The 14,530-nt window shown below is 46.8% G+C and overlaps 1 protein-coding gene across 8 annotated transcripts in view; it reads right to left on the bottom strand.

Moving 5' to 3' along the window:
* The window catches only part of srrm3 (serine/arginine repetitive matrix 3), a 524,769-nt gene that overhangs the window by 67,702 nt on the left and 442,537 nt on the right, over positions 1–14,530 (bottom strand). For 7 of the 8 annotated variants that reach the window (XM_072469206.1, XM_072469198.1, XM_072469202.1 and 4 more), the window contains one exon: positions 14,329–14,439. In XM_072469206.1, the coding sequence (XP_072325307.1) occupies positions 14,329–14,439 (111 nt within the window). The remainder of the gene's footprint in view (positions 1–14,328; positions 14,440–14,530) is intronic. The other variant, XM_072469199.1, reaches the window with a different exon arrangement.

The following is a 14,530-nucleotide window of genomic DNA, read 5'->3' as shown; positions in this document are numbered from 1 at the left end:
AAGGCATAGTTTAGCATGGCCAATCCACCTAACCTGCACATCTTTGGACACTAAGGCATAGTTTAGCATGGCCAATCCACCTAACCTGCACATCTTTGGACTGATATTAGATATTTCCTATAATCCAGGTACCCATCAAAACTCATAACTGTCTCATGAAGAGACATTAAAATGAAAAGTACAAGATATTGAAACAATGGCTGCCACAGATAGACCCACCCAAAACCTCTCAGAAATACACAATGGCGAAGCATTTCAAGACAAGGCTGCCAGCCACTATAGAAAGATTTCAAATGACACAGGCGATGTCAAGAAAGTCTTCAGCAGATGAGCTAAACGCATCTCTCTCTCTCTCTTTTAATAAACGTGTCACCTAGTTCGAGAATCAAACTCTACTAGCAAACCTAGATCGCATAATAATTACAACATCGTCAACATTTGATTGGATGAAAGAAACTATTTAACTTAAATAGGCTGCAACATTTCATATCTGTGCCTCCAGGACACTAAGCTGGATATTATTTTGCCTTTTTACGTTGGCCTCTAACTCCCCTTATTTCTGGTGTGTGGGTGTGCTTCCGAATGACTGCAAGAGGGACAAAGTCACGTTTTTACTATTTTTCTTGGGAGTGGTGAATACATTTGCTCTTTCTTTTGACACAAGAAAACCTTGTTTGATTGACTCTTTATTGCTCAAACCAGAAATAGTTAATTATATTCTGATTTGGAAAAGGTACATCCTCGTAAAGAGAAACTTAAGCCTTTGTTGTGACCAACTAAGAAGGTCAAATGTGTCAATGTATCAGCAAGTACCTGCTTTGGAAATTACATTGTCTTATTAGAGACAGGTGATGCTGATTGGCTCAACCTCCAGTATAAATAGGCACAGCTGGAACAGTTGATGTGGAAAAATCATATGTAGTTTGTATCTTCACTGAGCTGTATGTAGAATACACTTGCTGAAGAAGAGAAAATACCAGTTGCTGTATTATTACTCCATCATACACTGGCATTGATATTAACATGGTAGTGGATTATTATGCCTTGTGGTTAATTGCTGCAAAATAAGGTTTGTCTTCACCCTCTGAAGGAAAAGAAGTTGTTGACAAATTTAAGTTACAGGATAGCAGGTGGAAAATGTCAGACTTTTATTGACAAATTTTGTTATAAGTTATAAGTTACTTGACTGTGCACGCATTTCCCATGTCGATAGACTTTTAGTATTATGGGGAGTTTGATATCCAAATATCTTGTCGATCAAATAGCTGCTGCCCTAAAAGAAATTCTGAGAAGACAGTCATTTCCAGCTATTTTGCTGCAGAACACAGGCAACTCTGTGATAAAGCAAAAGATGGAAGGTTCAATGATGGCTGAATTTTGAGATCGCCAAAACATTAGACACAGACTTGAGTACAAAGGTGGGATTATTGATCAGCAGCACTTTCAACCAATTTGAGAGGAGAGACAAAAAGCGGGTCTGGGATGGCGACCGTAACCGTTTAAACCCGAGAAATGCACAGGGAATGGTTAATCAATGTTACCGGTGTGATTCCAAGTCTCATTATGCAATGTGTTGCCCACAGTGAAGTAATCACGTTTTTAAAATAATGCATGAAGTGGAGAATTCTGAGGCTGAAAATGATGAGCAGAACGGCCATGAAGGAATTGTGTTAATCAGAGTTTGAATCCAGTGATGAGTATTTTGACAGCTGACTCATTCAACTGTGCAGTTTTAGATCGTGGTTGGACTACAACAGTGTGCTTAAATACTATCTGGAGTCTCTTGATGAGGCAGATTGATGGAAGGTCAAGGAGAATGTAAACTCTTCGTGCTTCAGGTTTGAAGATGACAACATCCTCCAAAAGGGCCATCCTCCCTTGCGGGATCAGCTAGGATCAACCTTTTCATCAGTACAGATGTGTTTTTTTGCGACACGCCTCTCCTGTTAAGCAGGTCTTTAATAAAGAGAGCGCAGATGACACTCGACATGAAAAATGACAGCCATCGTATTTGGGAAAACTGTGGACCTACGTTTTATGAGGTAGACCATTACTACCTGCTATTAAGGAAGTCAGAAATTTCTCAAAGAATTCATGAAGTTTTGTTAACTTCTGGGAATAAGATTCTGGTACACAAAAAGATCATTTTGAATAAAAGCAAATTACTGCGGATGTTGGAATTTGAAACCTTCGAGAAAATGCTGGAAAATCTCAGCAGGTCTGAAAGCATCTGTAGGGAGAGGAAAGAGATAACGTTTCGAGTCCAGATGATCCTTTGTCAAAGCTAAAAGACAGAGAAAGTGGGAAATATTTATACTGTGGAGTGAGAATGAAGGATGAGTCCTCGCCACAGAAACCAAGGGAAAGAGTGCGAAATGCAGTCCCCAGAGAGAACAAAAGGTGTGAAAGGCCAAACAGCAGAGAAACTAACTGAAGAGGGTAAACTGTGACAGATGTCGATGTGGGGGGAGGGGAAAGGGGAAGCAAAGGGGAGAAAAGGTAAGGAAAGGGGGATAAGATAGGGGTGTGCGTAAATATATATAAAGAAAGACAAGAAAGAAAGAAATGGTAAAAGATAGGTAAAATGAAATGGAATGAAAACCAGGGGGGGTCGAGGTGGGGTAGAGCTAATCATCTGAAGTTGTTGAATTCGATGTTGAGACCGGAAGGTTGTAGCGTGCCTAACCGGATGTTGTTCCTCCAGTTTGCGTTGAGTTTCACTGGAACATTGCAGTAGGCCAAGGACAAACATGTGGGAATGGGAGCAGGATCTTGCGTTAAAATGGCAAGCAACGGGAAGGTCAGGGTCCTGAATGCGCACAGACGGAAGGTGCTCAGCAAAGCGATCACCCAGTCTGCGTTTGGTCTCTCCGATATAGAGGAGACCACATTGGGAGCAGCGAATGCAATAGACCAAATTGAAAGAGGTGCAAGTGAAACGCTATTTAACCTGGAATGAGTGTTTTGGGCCTGGGATGTTAAGCATGGAAGAGGTAAAGGGGCAGGTGTTACACCTTCTGCAATTGCATGGGGGGAAGGTGCAGTGGGTAATGGGAGAGGTGTTGGGTATTGTGGAGGAGTGGACTAGATTATCTCGGAGAAAATGGTCTCTGCGGAATGCTGACAGAGGGGAAGATGTGTTTGGTGGTAGCATCACGCCAGAGTTCACAAAAATGGCGGAGGATTATGCTTTACATACGGAGGCTGGTGGGGTGAAATATGAGAACCAGGGGGACTCGATCCTTGTTCTGGGAGGGAGTGGAGGGGGCGAGGGTAGTGACGCGGGAGATGGACCGCACACTGTTGAGGGCCCTGTCAACAACTGTAGGTAGGTAATCACGGTTGAGGAAGAAGGAACACATTTTCAAAGCCCCATTATGGAAAGTGGCATCATCGGAACAAATGCGACGGAGGCGAAGAAGCTGAGAGAAAGTGATGGAGTCCTTACAGGGTGCAGGGTGCGAAGAGCTGCAGTCCAGATAGCTGTGGGAGTCAGTGGGCTTGTAGTGGGTATTAGTAGATAGTCTATTGCCGGAAATGGAGACAGAAAGGTCAAGAAAGGGAAGGGAAGTGCCTGAGATGGACCAGGTGATACTGATGGAGGGGTGTGTAGCCATCTGGGATGGCCACTTCCCGATTACAAAATGGACACTTTGCAAAGATTGCAGGGAAAATGGACAATGCTGAGAAAACAAGCAGGTTCTGAGCTTTTCTGTATATTGGAGCCGCAGCTCCCAGACAAGACCAAACTGTAGGCCCATTAGCATACTAATGGCCCATCTCCAGGAACAAAAGAGTAACATTTGAGTAACCGATACTAAGGCAGACACCCCGGCGCCAGAGGAGACCGAAACAAACCGGCCAACAGCCACCTAGGACATGCCCAGCCATCAGGGCACCCACCCCTTTATTGGATGAAATCAATAGGAATGATCAAGAAACGGCCCAATTGATTGGGGCCAAGTTCACGGCCCGACCAAAAGAGCGCAAAGCCCCTTTGAGTATAAGAAGGAACCCCCAAGAGAGAATTGTTCTCTTGGACCCGGCTCTCACTGAGGAGAGACCTGTCCACCAGCTGCACCAGAAGCAAGTAAGTCCAAGGTCAATGCTCGCTACCAGGCAGACGACCTTAGCTGTTCCCCTGTACCAGTTCGACCCTAGCAGCCTCAGAACCGAACAGCCATTGTTCCTCTAACTGAGTGGGCGCCCAAGGCTTTAGCAGTTGTGACAGTTTAGTCTGTAGAGTTTTCGTGCATGAGTAGATTTAACTGTGTGTGTAAATAAATAAGAATTGACTTTGAACTAACTAACTGGTGAACCGAGTCTTTGATCAGTATTCGGTTTTGAACCTTGTGGCGGTATCGAAAGATACCTGGCGACTCTAAAGCAAACATAATTAGAATTAAGGAAGGTGACCATATTGACCGCCATATTCAGAGCCAACCAAAGAGAGCAACATTTACTAGCGACTCTGGTGAGACTCGACCTAGAAGTGGCCTAGTCACTCCGAGAGAACCCACATGTGAATTGGAATCCAATTGGAAACAGAAAAACCACAAGTGTGAGAACGATACTGATCAAACCTCCGAGATTCGGAAGTGTGTTAATGCATGCGTACTAACAGGGATATAAGGTAAACCTGAGCGATTTTGTTGCGTTTTGTAGGTCAGAAAATAGCGTAAGCCGTACCCGTGTTTACATCACCACTTTATCACCCTCTGTTCCAAATTCAGTAGAGAACCCAGAGATAGAGGGAAAATGGCAATGAAGGCAATGGAATGCCTTATGAACCTCCAGGAATTAGAGGTCGCAGCGACCAGTAGAGTAGGACAATGTCCCGTATGGGAAAAAGAGATCAGAAAATATCTCAAAGGGAAAGGATGGCCCCTTTGGAATGAATTCTGCGCCAATGACGAAACAGATCCCGGGAGTATAGGACATACTTGGTGGGAGAACCTGTCAGAGATTCATAAGAAGAGCTTGGGGAAAGCTCGCAAGCCGATGGCAATCGTGTCCTGCTTGGCACAATTGCGAGGCACAGAGGAGGTCATTAGGACGCTCCGTAGAGAGACTGAGGAGAGAGACAGAAATAGTGAGGGAGATGTGAGCGAATTTGAGAAGGAGAATAAGGAGTTAAGAGAACAGTTAGCAGTGAGGGACAGAGAGGTGGATGATGCCAAGCGGGCACACCAGTCTTGTCTAGCCCATTTGAATAGTTTTCAGACCCAGTACGATAAGGCCTACCAGGACACAAAACGCGCGGTCTTGGTAAGACAAGAAACCGCGCAACAGGTAGAGCAATTGCAGAAACAGTGCAATGATTTAATAGCAGCCCTACGAGCGCTCCACACTTCCACGACGGAACAAAGACAGAGCTCCGTAGATCACGCAAAGTGCCGGAAGCAAATTGCAGAATTGCAATCTCTGCTTTCTGTCCAGAATGGGTTTCAAAGTACGTTTGGACCCCAGTTAGACCAGGAAAACGGCCCCGATTGGCAGGAGTTAAATGAAACTGCACACAGATACGTACATGGGACATGTACGCAAGAAAAACCCCAGAATAGGAAAGCACCCCAACCCCCGACTGAACAGGCAGAACACGCCCCCATGAACCCTGTAACCACACACTGCAGGGCCGCAGCAGAAGGAAACGCAGATTTCCTATATACAACCCCGTTAACCGTGAACCAATTACGGGACGCGTGTGGAAAAAGTACACCGTTCCTTCCCACATCAGACCCCCACCATTTTTTCGCTGGAGTTAAACAGCAGGCTACCACGTACGGCCTGGACGAAAAGGAGCAAGTGAAGCTCACAGTTTTAAGCCTCGACCCTTCAGTCGTGGCAGCCCTTCCCGACCCACAGAATGTAGGAGGAGGCATACTCCAAGAAATGCACACAGCGATCCTGGATGCGATCGGCTATAACAGAGGAGACCCCGTAGAAGGCCTGAACGAGTGTAGACAAAAGAAAACAGAGCACCCCACAGCCTTTGCTGGACGCTTGTGGATACATTTCACAGCAGTATTTGGAGAGTTAACCCACGCCCATTTGTCCATGGATAATATGGCCAAATGGACTCGAATCCTGGTCTCTCATGCGACAGAAGCAGGACAGAGAGCTTGCGCAAATTACGACCCCTCAGACGAGGCCCACAACGAGAAAGGGGTTTTGAAAAGATTGTCCCGCACTTGGGAACAATCCATCCAAGGCAAAACCGCATTTGCAAACCCAGAGGAAGAGCAGGCAGACATGCATCCAGTTAGGACGCACCAGAACCCTGCATGGGTAAACGAGGGAAGAAACAGCCCACAGCAGACTAAATCCCAGGAATGTTATAATTGCGGCCAATTAGGACACTACGCACGAGAATGTCAAGCCCCTCTGAAACAGCAACGGAATCAACCCACAAATGCCCCCCGAACCAGCAACGACACCAACAGCACCAACCCCCCACTCAGGGAACCATACCCAAGGGAGCAATACCCCAGAGAGCCTGCTCCACCTTACATGCCCCAGGGGTCATGTTACAACTGTGGGCAGTCAGGACACTTCGCCCGAGATTGCAGGAGACCCCCACCAGCTAGACTAGCCCCCAGATATGAAGGAGAACACCACCCACAGCAGCTGCAAGGACCCAGATGCCCCATGAACTGTGAGTGCTTACCCACCACTTCTCATGGCAGGGACACCTCAGCAATGCCACTTCATTTTTGTTTCTCTCCTCCTTTCTCTCTTCTTCGGTCACACTACACTGACTCCATGTGCTAGTTACACCCCAAGCCAAATGTGATTTACGGTATCCCTTCCTGATGGAACCTGCACCATGTTTGTAATGTATGCTTGTTCGTTATTGTGAATGTTAAATGTTGTTTGTCAATTTAAAGTTTTCATGGCCCCATGCCACCACTCTTTTAACGCCCATTGGCAGTTAATGGAACAAGTTGCTACAGGTGGAAACTGGAAGTGAAGTTGATGAATTTTTCCAATTCCGGACGAGAGCATGACGCGGCACCAAAATAGTCATCAGTGTACCGGTAAAGGAGTTGTGGGAGGGGGCCTGGATAGGCCTGGAACAAGGAATGTTTCACATACCCCATAAAAAGGCAAGCGTAGCTAGGACCCAGGCGGGTACCCATTGCTACACCTTTGATTTGGAGAAAGTGAGAAGAGTTAAAGGAGAAGTTGTTGAGAGATAGAACGAGTTCAGCCAGGTGGAGGAGAGTGGTGGTGGATAGGAATTGTCCCGGCCTCTTTTCGAGAAAGAAGCAAAGAGCTCTCAGGCCATCCTGGTGTGGGATGGAGGTGTAGAAGGATTGCACATCCCTGGTGAATAGGAGGCGGTTAGGGCCCGCGAACTGGAAGCTGTCAATATGACGCAGGGCATCAGAGGAATCCCGGATGTAGGTGGGGAGGGAATGGACCAGAGGAGCGAGGATGGAGTCAAGATGAGAGGAAATAGGTTCAGTGGGGCAGGAGCATGCTGACACAATGGGCCTGCCGAGACAGTCCTTTTTGTGGATTTTGGGAAGTAGGTAAAAGCGGGCTGTCTGGGGTTGGGAGACTGAGGTTGGAAGCCGTAGGGGGGGAAGGCATCCGGAGGAAATTGGGTCGCTAACAGTGTTGGAGATAATGGCTTGATGTTCAGTGGTCTGGTCATGGTCCATGAAGCTGCATAGACAGTTTGCACATCCGATGCCATAACAACTGAAGTCTTTACTGCGAGATGTTGGAGCCCTTGATAAAGAAAATGACAATCTTGTTGAGAAAATCATGGCTCAGTGGGAATTGTTTGTTAAATATCAGAAGAGACCAACCACCATAGAACATAGAACGATACAGCGCAGTACAGGCCCTTCGGCCCACGATGTTGCACCGAAACAAAAGCCATCTAACCTACACTATGCCATTATCATCCATATGTTTATCCAATAAACTTTTAAATGCCCTCAATGTTGGCGAGTTCACGACTGTAGCAGGTAGGGCATTCCACGGCCTCACTACTCTTTGCGTAAAGAACCTACCTCTGACCTCTGTCCTATATCTATTACCCCTCAGTTTAAAGCTATGTCCCCTCGTGCCAGCCATTTCCATCCGCGGGAGAAGGCTCTCACTGTCCACCCTATCCAACCCCCTGATCATTTTGTATGCCTCTATTAAGTCTCCTCTTAACCTTCTTCTCTCCAACGAAAACAACCTCAAGTCCATCAGCCTTTCCTCAAAAGATTTTCCCTCCATACCAGGCAATATCCTGGTAAATCTCCTCTGCACCCGCTCCAAAGCCTCCACGTCCTTCCTATAATGCGGTGACCAGAACTGTACGCAATACTCCAAATGCGGCCGTACCAGAGTTCTGTACAGCTGCAACATGACCTCCTGACTCCGGAACTCAATCCCGCTACCAATAAAGGCCAACACTCCATAGGCCTTCTTCACAACCCTATCAACCTGGGTGGCAACTTTCAGGGATCTATGTACATGGACACCTAGATCCCTCTGCTCATCCACACTTCCAAGAACTTTACCATTAGCCAAATATTCCGCATTCCTGTTATTCCTTCCAAAGTGAATCACCTCACACTTCTCTACATTAAACTCCATTTGCCACCTCTCAGCCCAGCTCTGCAGCTTATCTATATCCCTCTGTAACCTGCTACATCCTTCCACACTATCGACAACACCACCGACTTTAGTATCGTCTGCAAATTTACTCACCCACCCTTCTGCGCCTTCCTCTAGGTCATTGATAAAAATGACAAACAGCAACGGCCCCAGAACAGATCCTTGTGGTACTCCACTTGTAACTGAACTCCATTCTGAACATTTCCCATCAACCACCACCCTCTGTCTTCTTTCAGCTAGCCAATTTCTGATCCACATCTCTAAATCACCCTCAATCCCCAGCCTCCGTATTTTCTGCAATAGCCTACCGTGGGGAACCTTATCAAACGCTTTGCTGAAATCCATATACACCACATCAACTGCTCTACCCTCGTCTACCTGTTCAGTCACCTTCTCAAAGAACTCGATAAGGTTTGTGAGGCATGACCTACCCTTCACAAAGCCTTGCTGACTATCCCTGATCATATTATTCCTATCTAGATGATTATAAATCTTGTCTCTTATAATCCCCTCCAAGACTTTACCCACTACAGACATGAGGCTCACCGGTCTATAGTTGCCGGGGTCGTCTCTGCTCCCCTTTTTGAACAAAGGGACCACATTTGCTATCCTCCAGTCCTCTGGCACTATTCCTGTAGCCAATGATGACATAAAAATCAAAGCCAAAGGTCCAGCAATCTCTTCCCTGGCCTCCCAGAGAATCCTAGGATAAATCCCATCAGGACCCGGGGACTTATCTATTTTCAGCCTGTCCAGAATTGCCAACACCTCTTCCCTACGTACCTCAATGCCATCTATTCTATTAGCCTGGGTCTCAGCATTCTCCTCCACAACATTATCTTTTTCCTGAGTGAATACTGACGAAAAATATTCATTTAGTATCTCGCCTATCTCTTCAGACTCCACACACAACTTCCCATCCCTGTCCTTGACTGGTCCTACTCTTTCCCTAGTCATTCGCTTATTCCTGACATACCTATAGAAAGCTTTTGGGTTTCCCTTGATCCTACCTGCCAAATACTTCTCATGTCCCCTCCTTGCTCGTCTTAGCTCTCTCTTTAGATCCTTCCTCGCTACCTTGTAACTATCCATCGCCCTAACTGAAACTTCACACCTCATCTTCACATAGGCCTCCTTCTTCCTCTTAACAAGAGATTCCACTTCTTTGGTAAACCACGGTTCCCTCGCTCGACGCCTTCCTCCCTGCCTGACCGGTACATACTTATCAAGAACACGCAGTAGCTGATCCTTGAACAAGCTCCACTTATCCAGTGTGCCCAACACTTGCAGCCTACTTCTCCACCTTATCCCCCCCAAGTCACGTCTAATGGCATCATAATTGCCCTTCCCCCAGCTATAACTCTTGCCCTGCGGTGTATACTTATCCCTTTCCATCATTAACGTAAACGTCACCGAATTGTGGTCACTGTCCCCAAAGTGCTCTCCTACCTCCAAATCCAACACCTGGCCTGGTTCATTACCCAAAACCAAATCCAACGTGGCCTCGCCTCTTGTTGGCCTGTCAACATAGTGTGTCAGGAAACCCTCCTGCACACACTGTACAAAAAACGACCCATCTAATGTACTCGAACTATATCTTTTCCAGTCAATATTTGGAAAGTTAAAGTCTCCCATAATAACTACCCTGTTACTTTCGCTCTTATCCAGGATCATCCTCGCCATCCTTTCCTCTACATCCCTCGAACTATTTGGAGGCCTATAGAAGACTCCCAACAGTGTGACCTCTCCTTTCATGTTTCTAACCTCAGCCCATACTACCTCGGAAGATGAGTCCCCATCTAGCATTCTCTCCGCCACCGTAATACTGCTCTTGACTAGCAGCGCCACACCTCCCCCTCTTTTGCCTCCTTCTCTGAGCTTACTAAAACACCTAAACCCCGGAACCTGCAACATCCATTCCTGTCCCTGCTCTATCCATGTCTCCGAAATGGCCACAACATCGAAGTCCCAGGTACCAACCCATGCTGCCAGTTCCCCTACCTTATTTCGTATACTCCATGTCCTGTTGTGAGCTTGCAATTAGGCAGGAAATTTAATAATGCAGTGACAATGATCTCAAAAGTAAGGGACAAAGATAGGGGTAATTTTCTGCTGCACTTCCCAGATATGGTGACCAGATTTAGCTTATCAACTGTAATACATGGTAAGGACAAATGCACCATTGTCAATGAGGTTACAGAAAAATGGGTGGAAACAGGTTTCGGAACATCAGCAGATAATGGTGGGGAATTTGCCAAGGTGGAATTTTGAGACATGAATGAAAATCTGAAGAACATAGTTTTATGTACACTTCAACCATGGTCTGTGCGAAAGAAACCTTGCAGTGATAGATGACATTTACATAAAATATTGGCTGACCTGATTGTAAATTGCAAACTGCACTGGCACAGGCAGTGCATGCAAAGAACATTTTGCAAATGGTTGGGGGTACAATCTGTACCAGTTGGTGTGCAGCAGGAATCCAAAATTGTCGTCAATACTTTCAGATGTTCCTCCTGCTCTGGAAGGCATGAGCATTAGCTCTACTTTTTCTGCTCATCTGAATGCTTTGCTGAGGTTTCAGAGAGAATTCTGCAGGCCTTACGGCACCGCATAAGGCCATCGGGAATACAGTTTAGACAGGGGGACCTGGGCAGCATGGTAGCACAAGTGGATAGCACTGTGGCTTCACAGCACCAGGGTCCCAGGTTCGATTCCCCGCTGGGTCACTGTCTGTGCGGAGTCTGCACGTTCTCCCCGTGTCTGCGTGGGTTTCCTCCGGGTGCTCCGGTTTCCTCCCAAAGTCCAAAGACGTGCAGGTTAGATGGATTGGCCATGATAAATTGCCCTTAGTGACCAAACAGGATAGGAGGGGTTATTGAGTTATGGGAATAGGGTGGAAGTGAGGTTGGTGCAGACTCTATGGGGCGAATGCCCTCCTTCTGCACTGTATGTGCTATGTAAACGTTACAACAGAGAAGGGCGGAAATAATTGAAAGGCCCTGGGAAAGTGATAGGCAGTGAAGGAAAATTAGTAATTGTACAACACACAAATCAAACTGTTAGAGTTGATAATTCAAGGTTAATTGGCATTGACTATACCGTTACAGATTCTGAACAAGACAGGGAGTGAAGAGGTGCTGTGCACATTATGAGGAACTGATTACGGCAAATAAAGAATTGATTGATGATGAACTAAGTAACACTGAAGCACAGGATAAGGCTATTTATTATAAAGGACAACTATCTGATGTGGGGTCAAAGGTAACATACATGCCAGAAGTGGAGTGCTAGATTGGCTGACTGACTGAAAGCAGAGGGTTGGGATAAATGGGTCCTTTTCTGGCTGGTGAACTTTAACTGGCGGGGTGCCGCAGAGGGTCAGTCCTCGGACCTCAACTGTTTATATGATCTATATAAATGATCTGCAAACAGGGACAGTGCAACACAGCAAAATTTGCGGATGATACTTAAATAGGTGGGAAAGCAGGCAGTGAAGAGGAGATAAAGATTTTACAGATGGATATAGATAGGCATGGAGATTGGGCAAAATTTTGGCAGACGGAGTTTAATGTAGATAAGTGTGAGGTTACCCATTTTGGCCGAAGAAATCGAAAAGCAAATTATTATCTAAATGGAAAACAGATTCAAAATGCATCTGGACAGAGGAATCTGGGGCGAAATTCTCCGGAAACGGCGCGATGTCCGCCGACTGGCGCCCAAAACGGTGCAAATCAGTCGGGCATCGCGCCGCCCCAAAGGTGCGGAATGCTCCGCATATTTGGGGGCCGAGCCCCAACCTTAAGGGGCTAGGTCGGCGCCGGACGAATTTCCGCCCCGCCAGCTGGCGGAAAAGGCCTTTGGTGCCCCGCCAGCTGGCGCGGAAATGACATCTCCGGGCGGCGCATGCGCGGGAGCGTTAGCGGCCGCTGACAGCATTCCCGCGCATGCGCAGTGGAGGGAGTCTCTTCTGCCTCCGCCATGGTGGCGGAGGCGGAAGGGAAAGAGTGCCCCCACGGCACAGGCCCGCCCGCAGATCGGTGGGCCCTGATCGCGGGCCAGGCCACCGTGGGGGCATCCCCCGGGGCCAGATCGCCCTGCGACCCCCCCCAGGACCCCGGAGCCCGCCCGCGCCGCCTTGTCCCGCCGATAAGGTAGGTGGTTTAATTTACGCTGGCGGGACAGGCATTTTAGCGGCGGATCTTCGGCCCATCCGGGCTGGAGAATCGCGCGGGGGGGCCCGCCAACCGGCGCGGCGCGATTCCCGCCCTCGCCGAATCTCCGGTGCCAGAGACTTCGGCAACCGGCAGGGGCGGGATTCACGCCAGCCCCCAGCGATTCTCCGACCCGCCGGGGGGTCGGAGAATCTCGCCCCAGGTGTCTTTGTTCATGAATCGCAGAAAGTTGGTATGCAGGTACAGCATGTATTTAAAAAGGCAAATGGAATGAGAGCATTTATTTCAAAAGGACTGGAGTAGAAAAGTAGAGAAGTGTTGTTTCAATTGTATAGGGTGTTGATGAGACCACATCTGGAGTACTGTGTCCAGTTTTGGTCTCCTTATTTGAGGAAGGATGTGGTGGTATTTTTGGGCAGCACGGTAGCACAAGTGGCTCGCGCTGTGGCTTCACAGCGCCAGGGTCCCAGGTTCGATTCTATGAATCTCCAAAAGAGTATAAATGGACACAGCTGGAACAGTTGGTGTAGAAGAACCATAAAGCGTTTGTCTCTCTACTGAGATGTATGTGGAATAAACTTGCGGAAGGTAAAAGTCAAGCTGTTGTATTATTCCTCCATCATATATTATCATTGATATAAACAAAATAGAGGGAGCCATTTCACCCTTCCATCAGATCATAACAAATGCTTCAATATTACAGGATCATTCGTCAACAATGGCAGATAAACTTGGATCAGTATGTGCTGATTTAATCTTAGCAATTTTAATTTATTTTACACCAATAGGGTGTCATATAGGGTGGCACAGTGGTTAGCACTGAAGCCTCACAGCTCCAGGGGCCTGAGTTCAATTCCGGCCTCGGATGACTGTCTGTGTTGAGTTTGCACTTTCTCCCGGTCTCTGCGTGGGTTTCCTCCCACAGTCAAAAGATGTGCAGGTTAGATTGGCCATGCTAAATTTCCCTTTAGTGTCCAACAGGTTAGGTGGGGTTACTGGGTTACGGGAATGGAGTGGAAGCCTGGGCTTCAGTGGGGTGCTCTTTCCAAGGGCCGGTGCAGACTTGGTGGGTCAAATGGCCTTCTTTTGCACTGCAAATTCTATGATTCTATGATATAATACTACATTTGTTGTGTATATATAATATTGACTACAATATCTGGTAAAAGGATATGATTTTTGGAAGTAAGAGATGAGAGTTTACGGGATTTACTTTGCAATTTATTACAGCAGCACCAATGCCAAGAGATTAGAAATCATACATATGAAAAATTTACAGTGGAAGTTTCTATTCTAAATGTGGACATGAGGAATTATAATGGACCAGTTTTTGAAAAAGTTAGGTTCTGTAGACAGCAGGTGGCAAGAGACCATATTATTGTAGACAAATTATTGGTTTTAAGGATTTGTTTACATTGGTCTACAATATCCACATTCAAATAAGGAATAGCTATTGTGTAAAGATGAGCAAACAGATCACACATGAAAAATGCAGTATCGCAGCAGTACCTTAGGTGTTTAACATACTTACCTGCTCAGAGATTTGGATGAACTGCGTACGGAAGATGCAGAGATGCTACGGGAGCTGCAACAGCTCCGTCCTTTGTGTGACTTCCGTGGTGGTGACTCACTGGGTGACCTACTGAGGAATACAACAACATATGAGATACGGACCATTTGCTGAGCAATATTCGTCCATGGGGATGAAGTCAACAAGTGTCAGGAGTACAGGA

Source organism: Scyliorhinus torazame, chromosome 12, assembly GCF_047496885.1.
Source record: "Scyliorhinus torazame isolate Kashiwa2021f chromosome 12, sScyTor2.1, whole genome shotgun sequence".
Taxonomy (NCBI): domain Eukaryota; kingdom Metazoa; phylum Chordata; class Chondrichthyes; order Carcharhiniformes; family Scyliorhinidae; genus Scyliorhinus; species Scyliorhinus torazame.
This window is presented reverse-complemented; position numbering and strand designations above follow the sequence as displayed.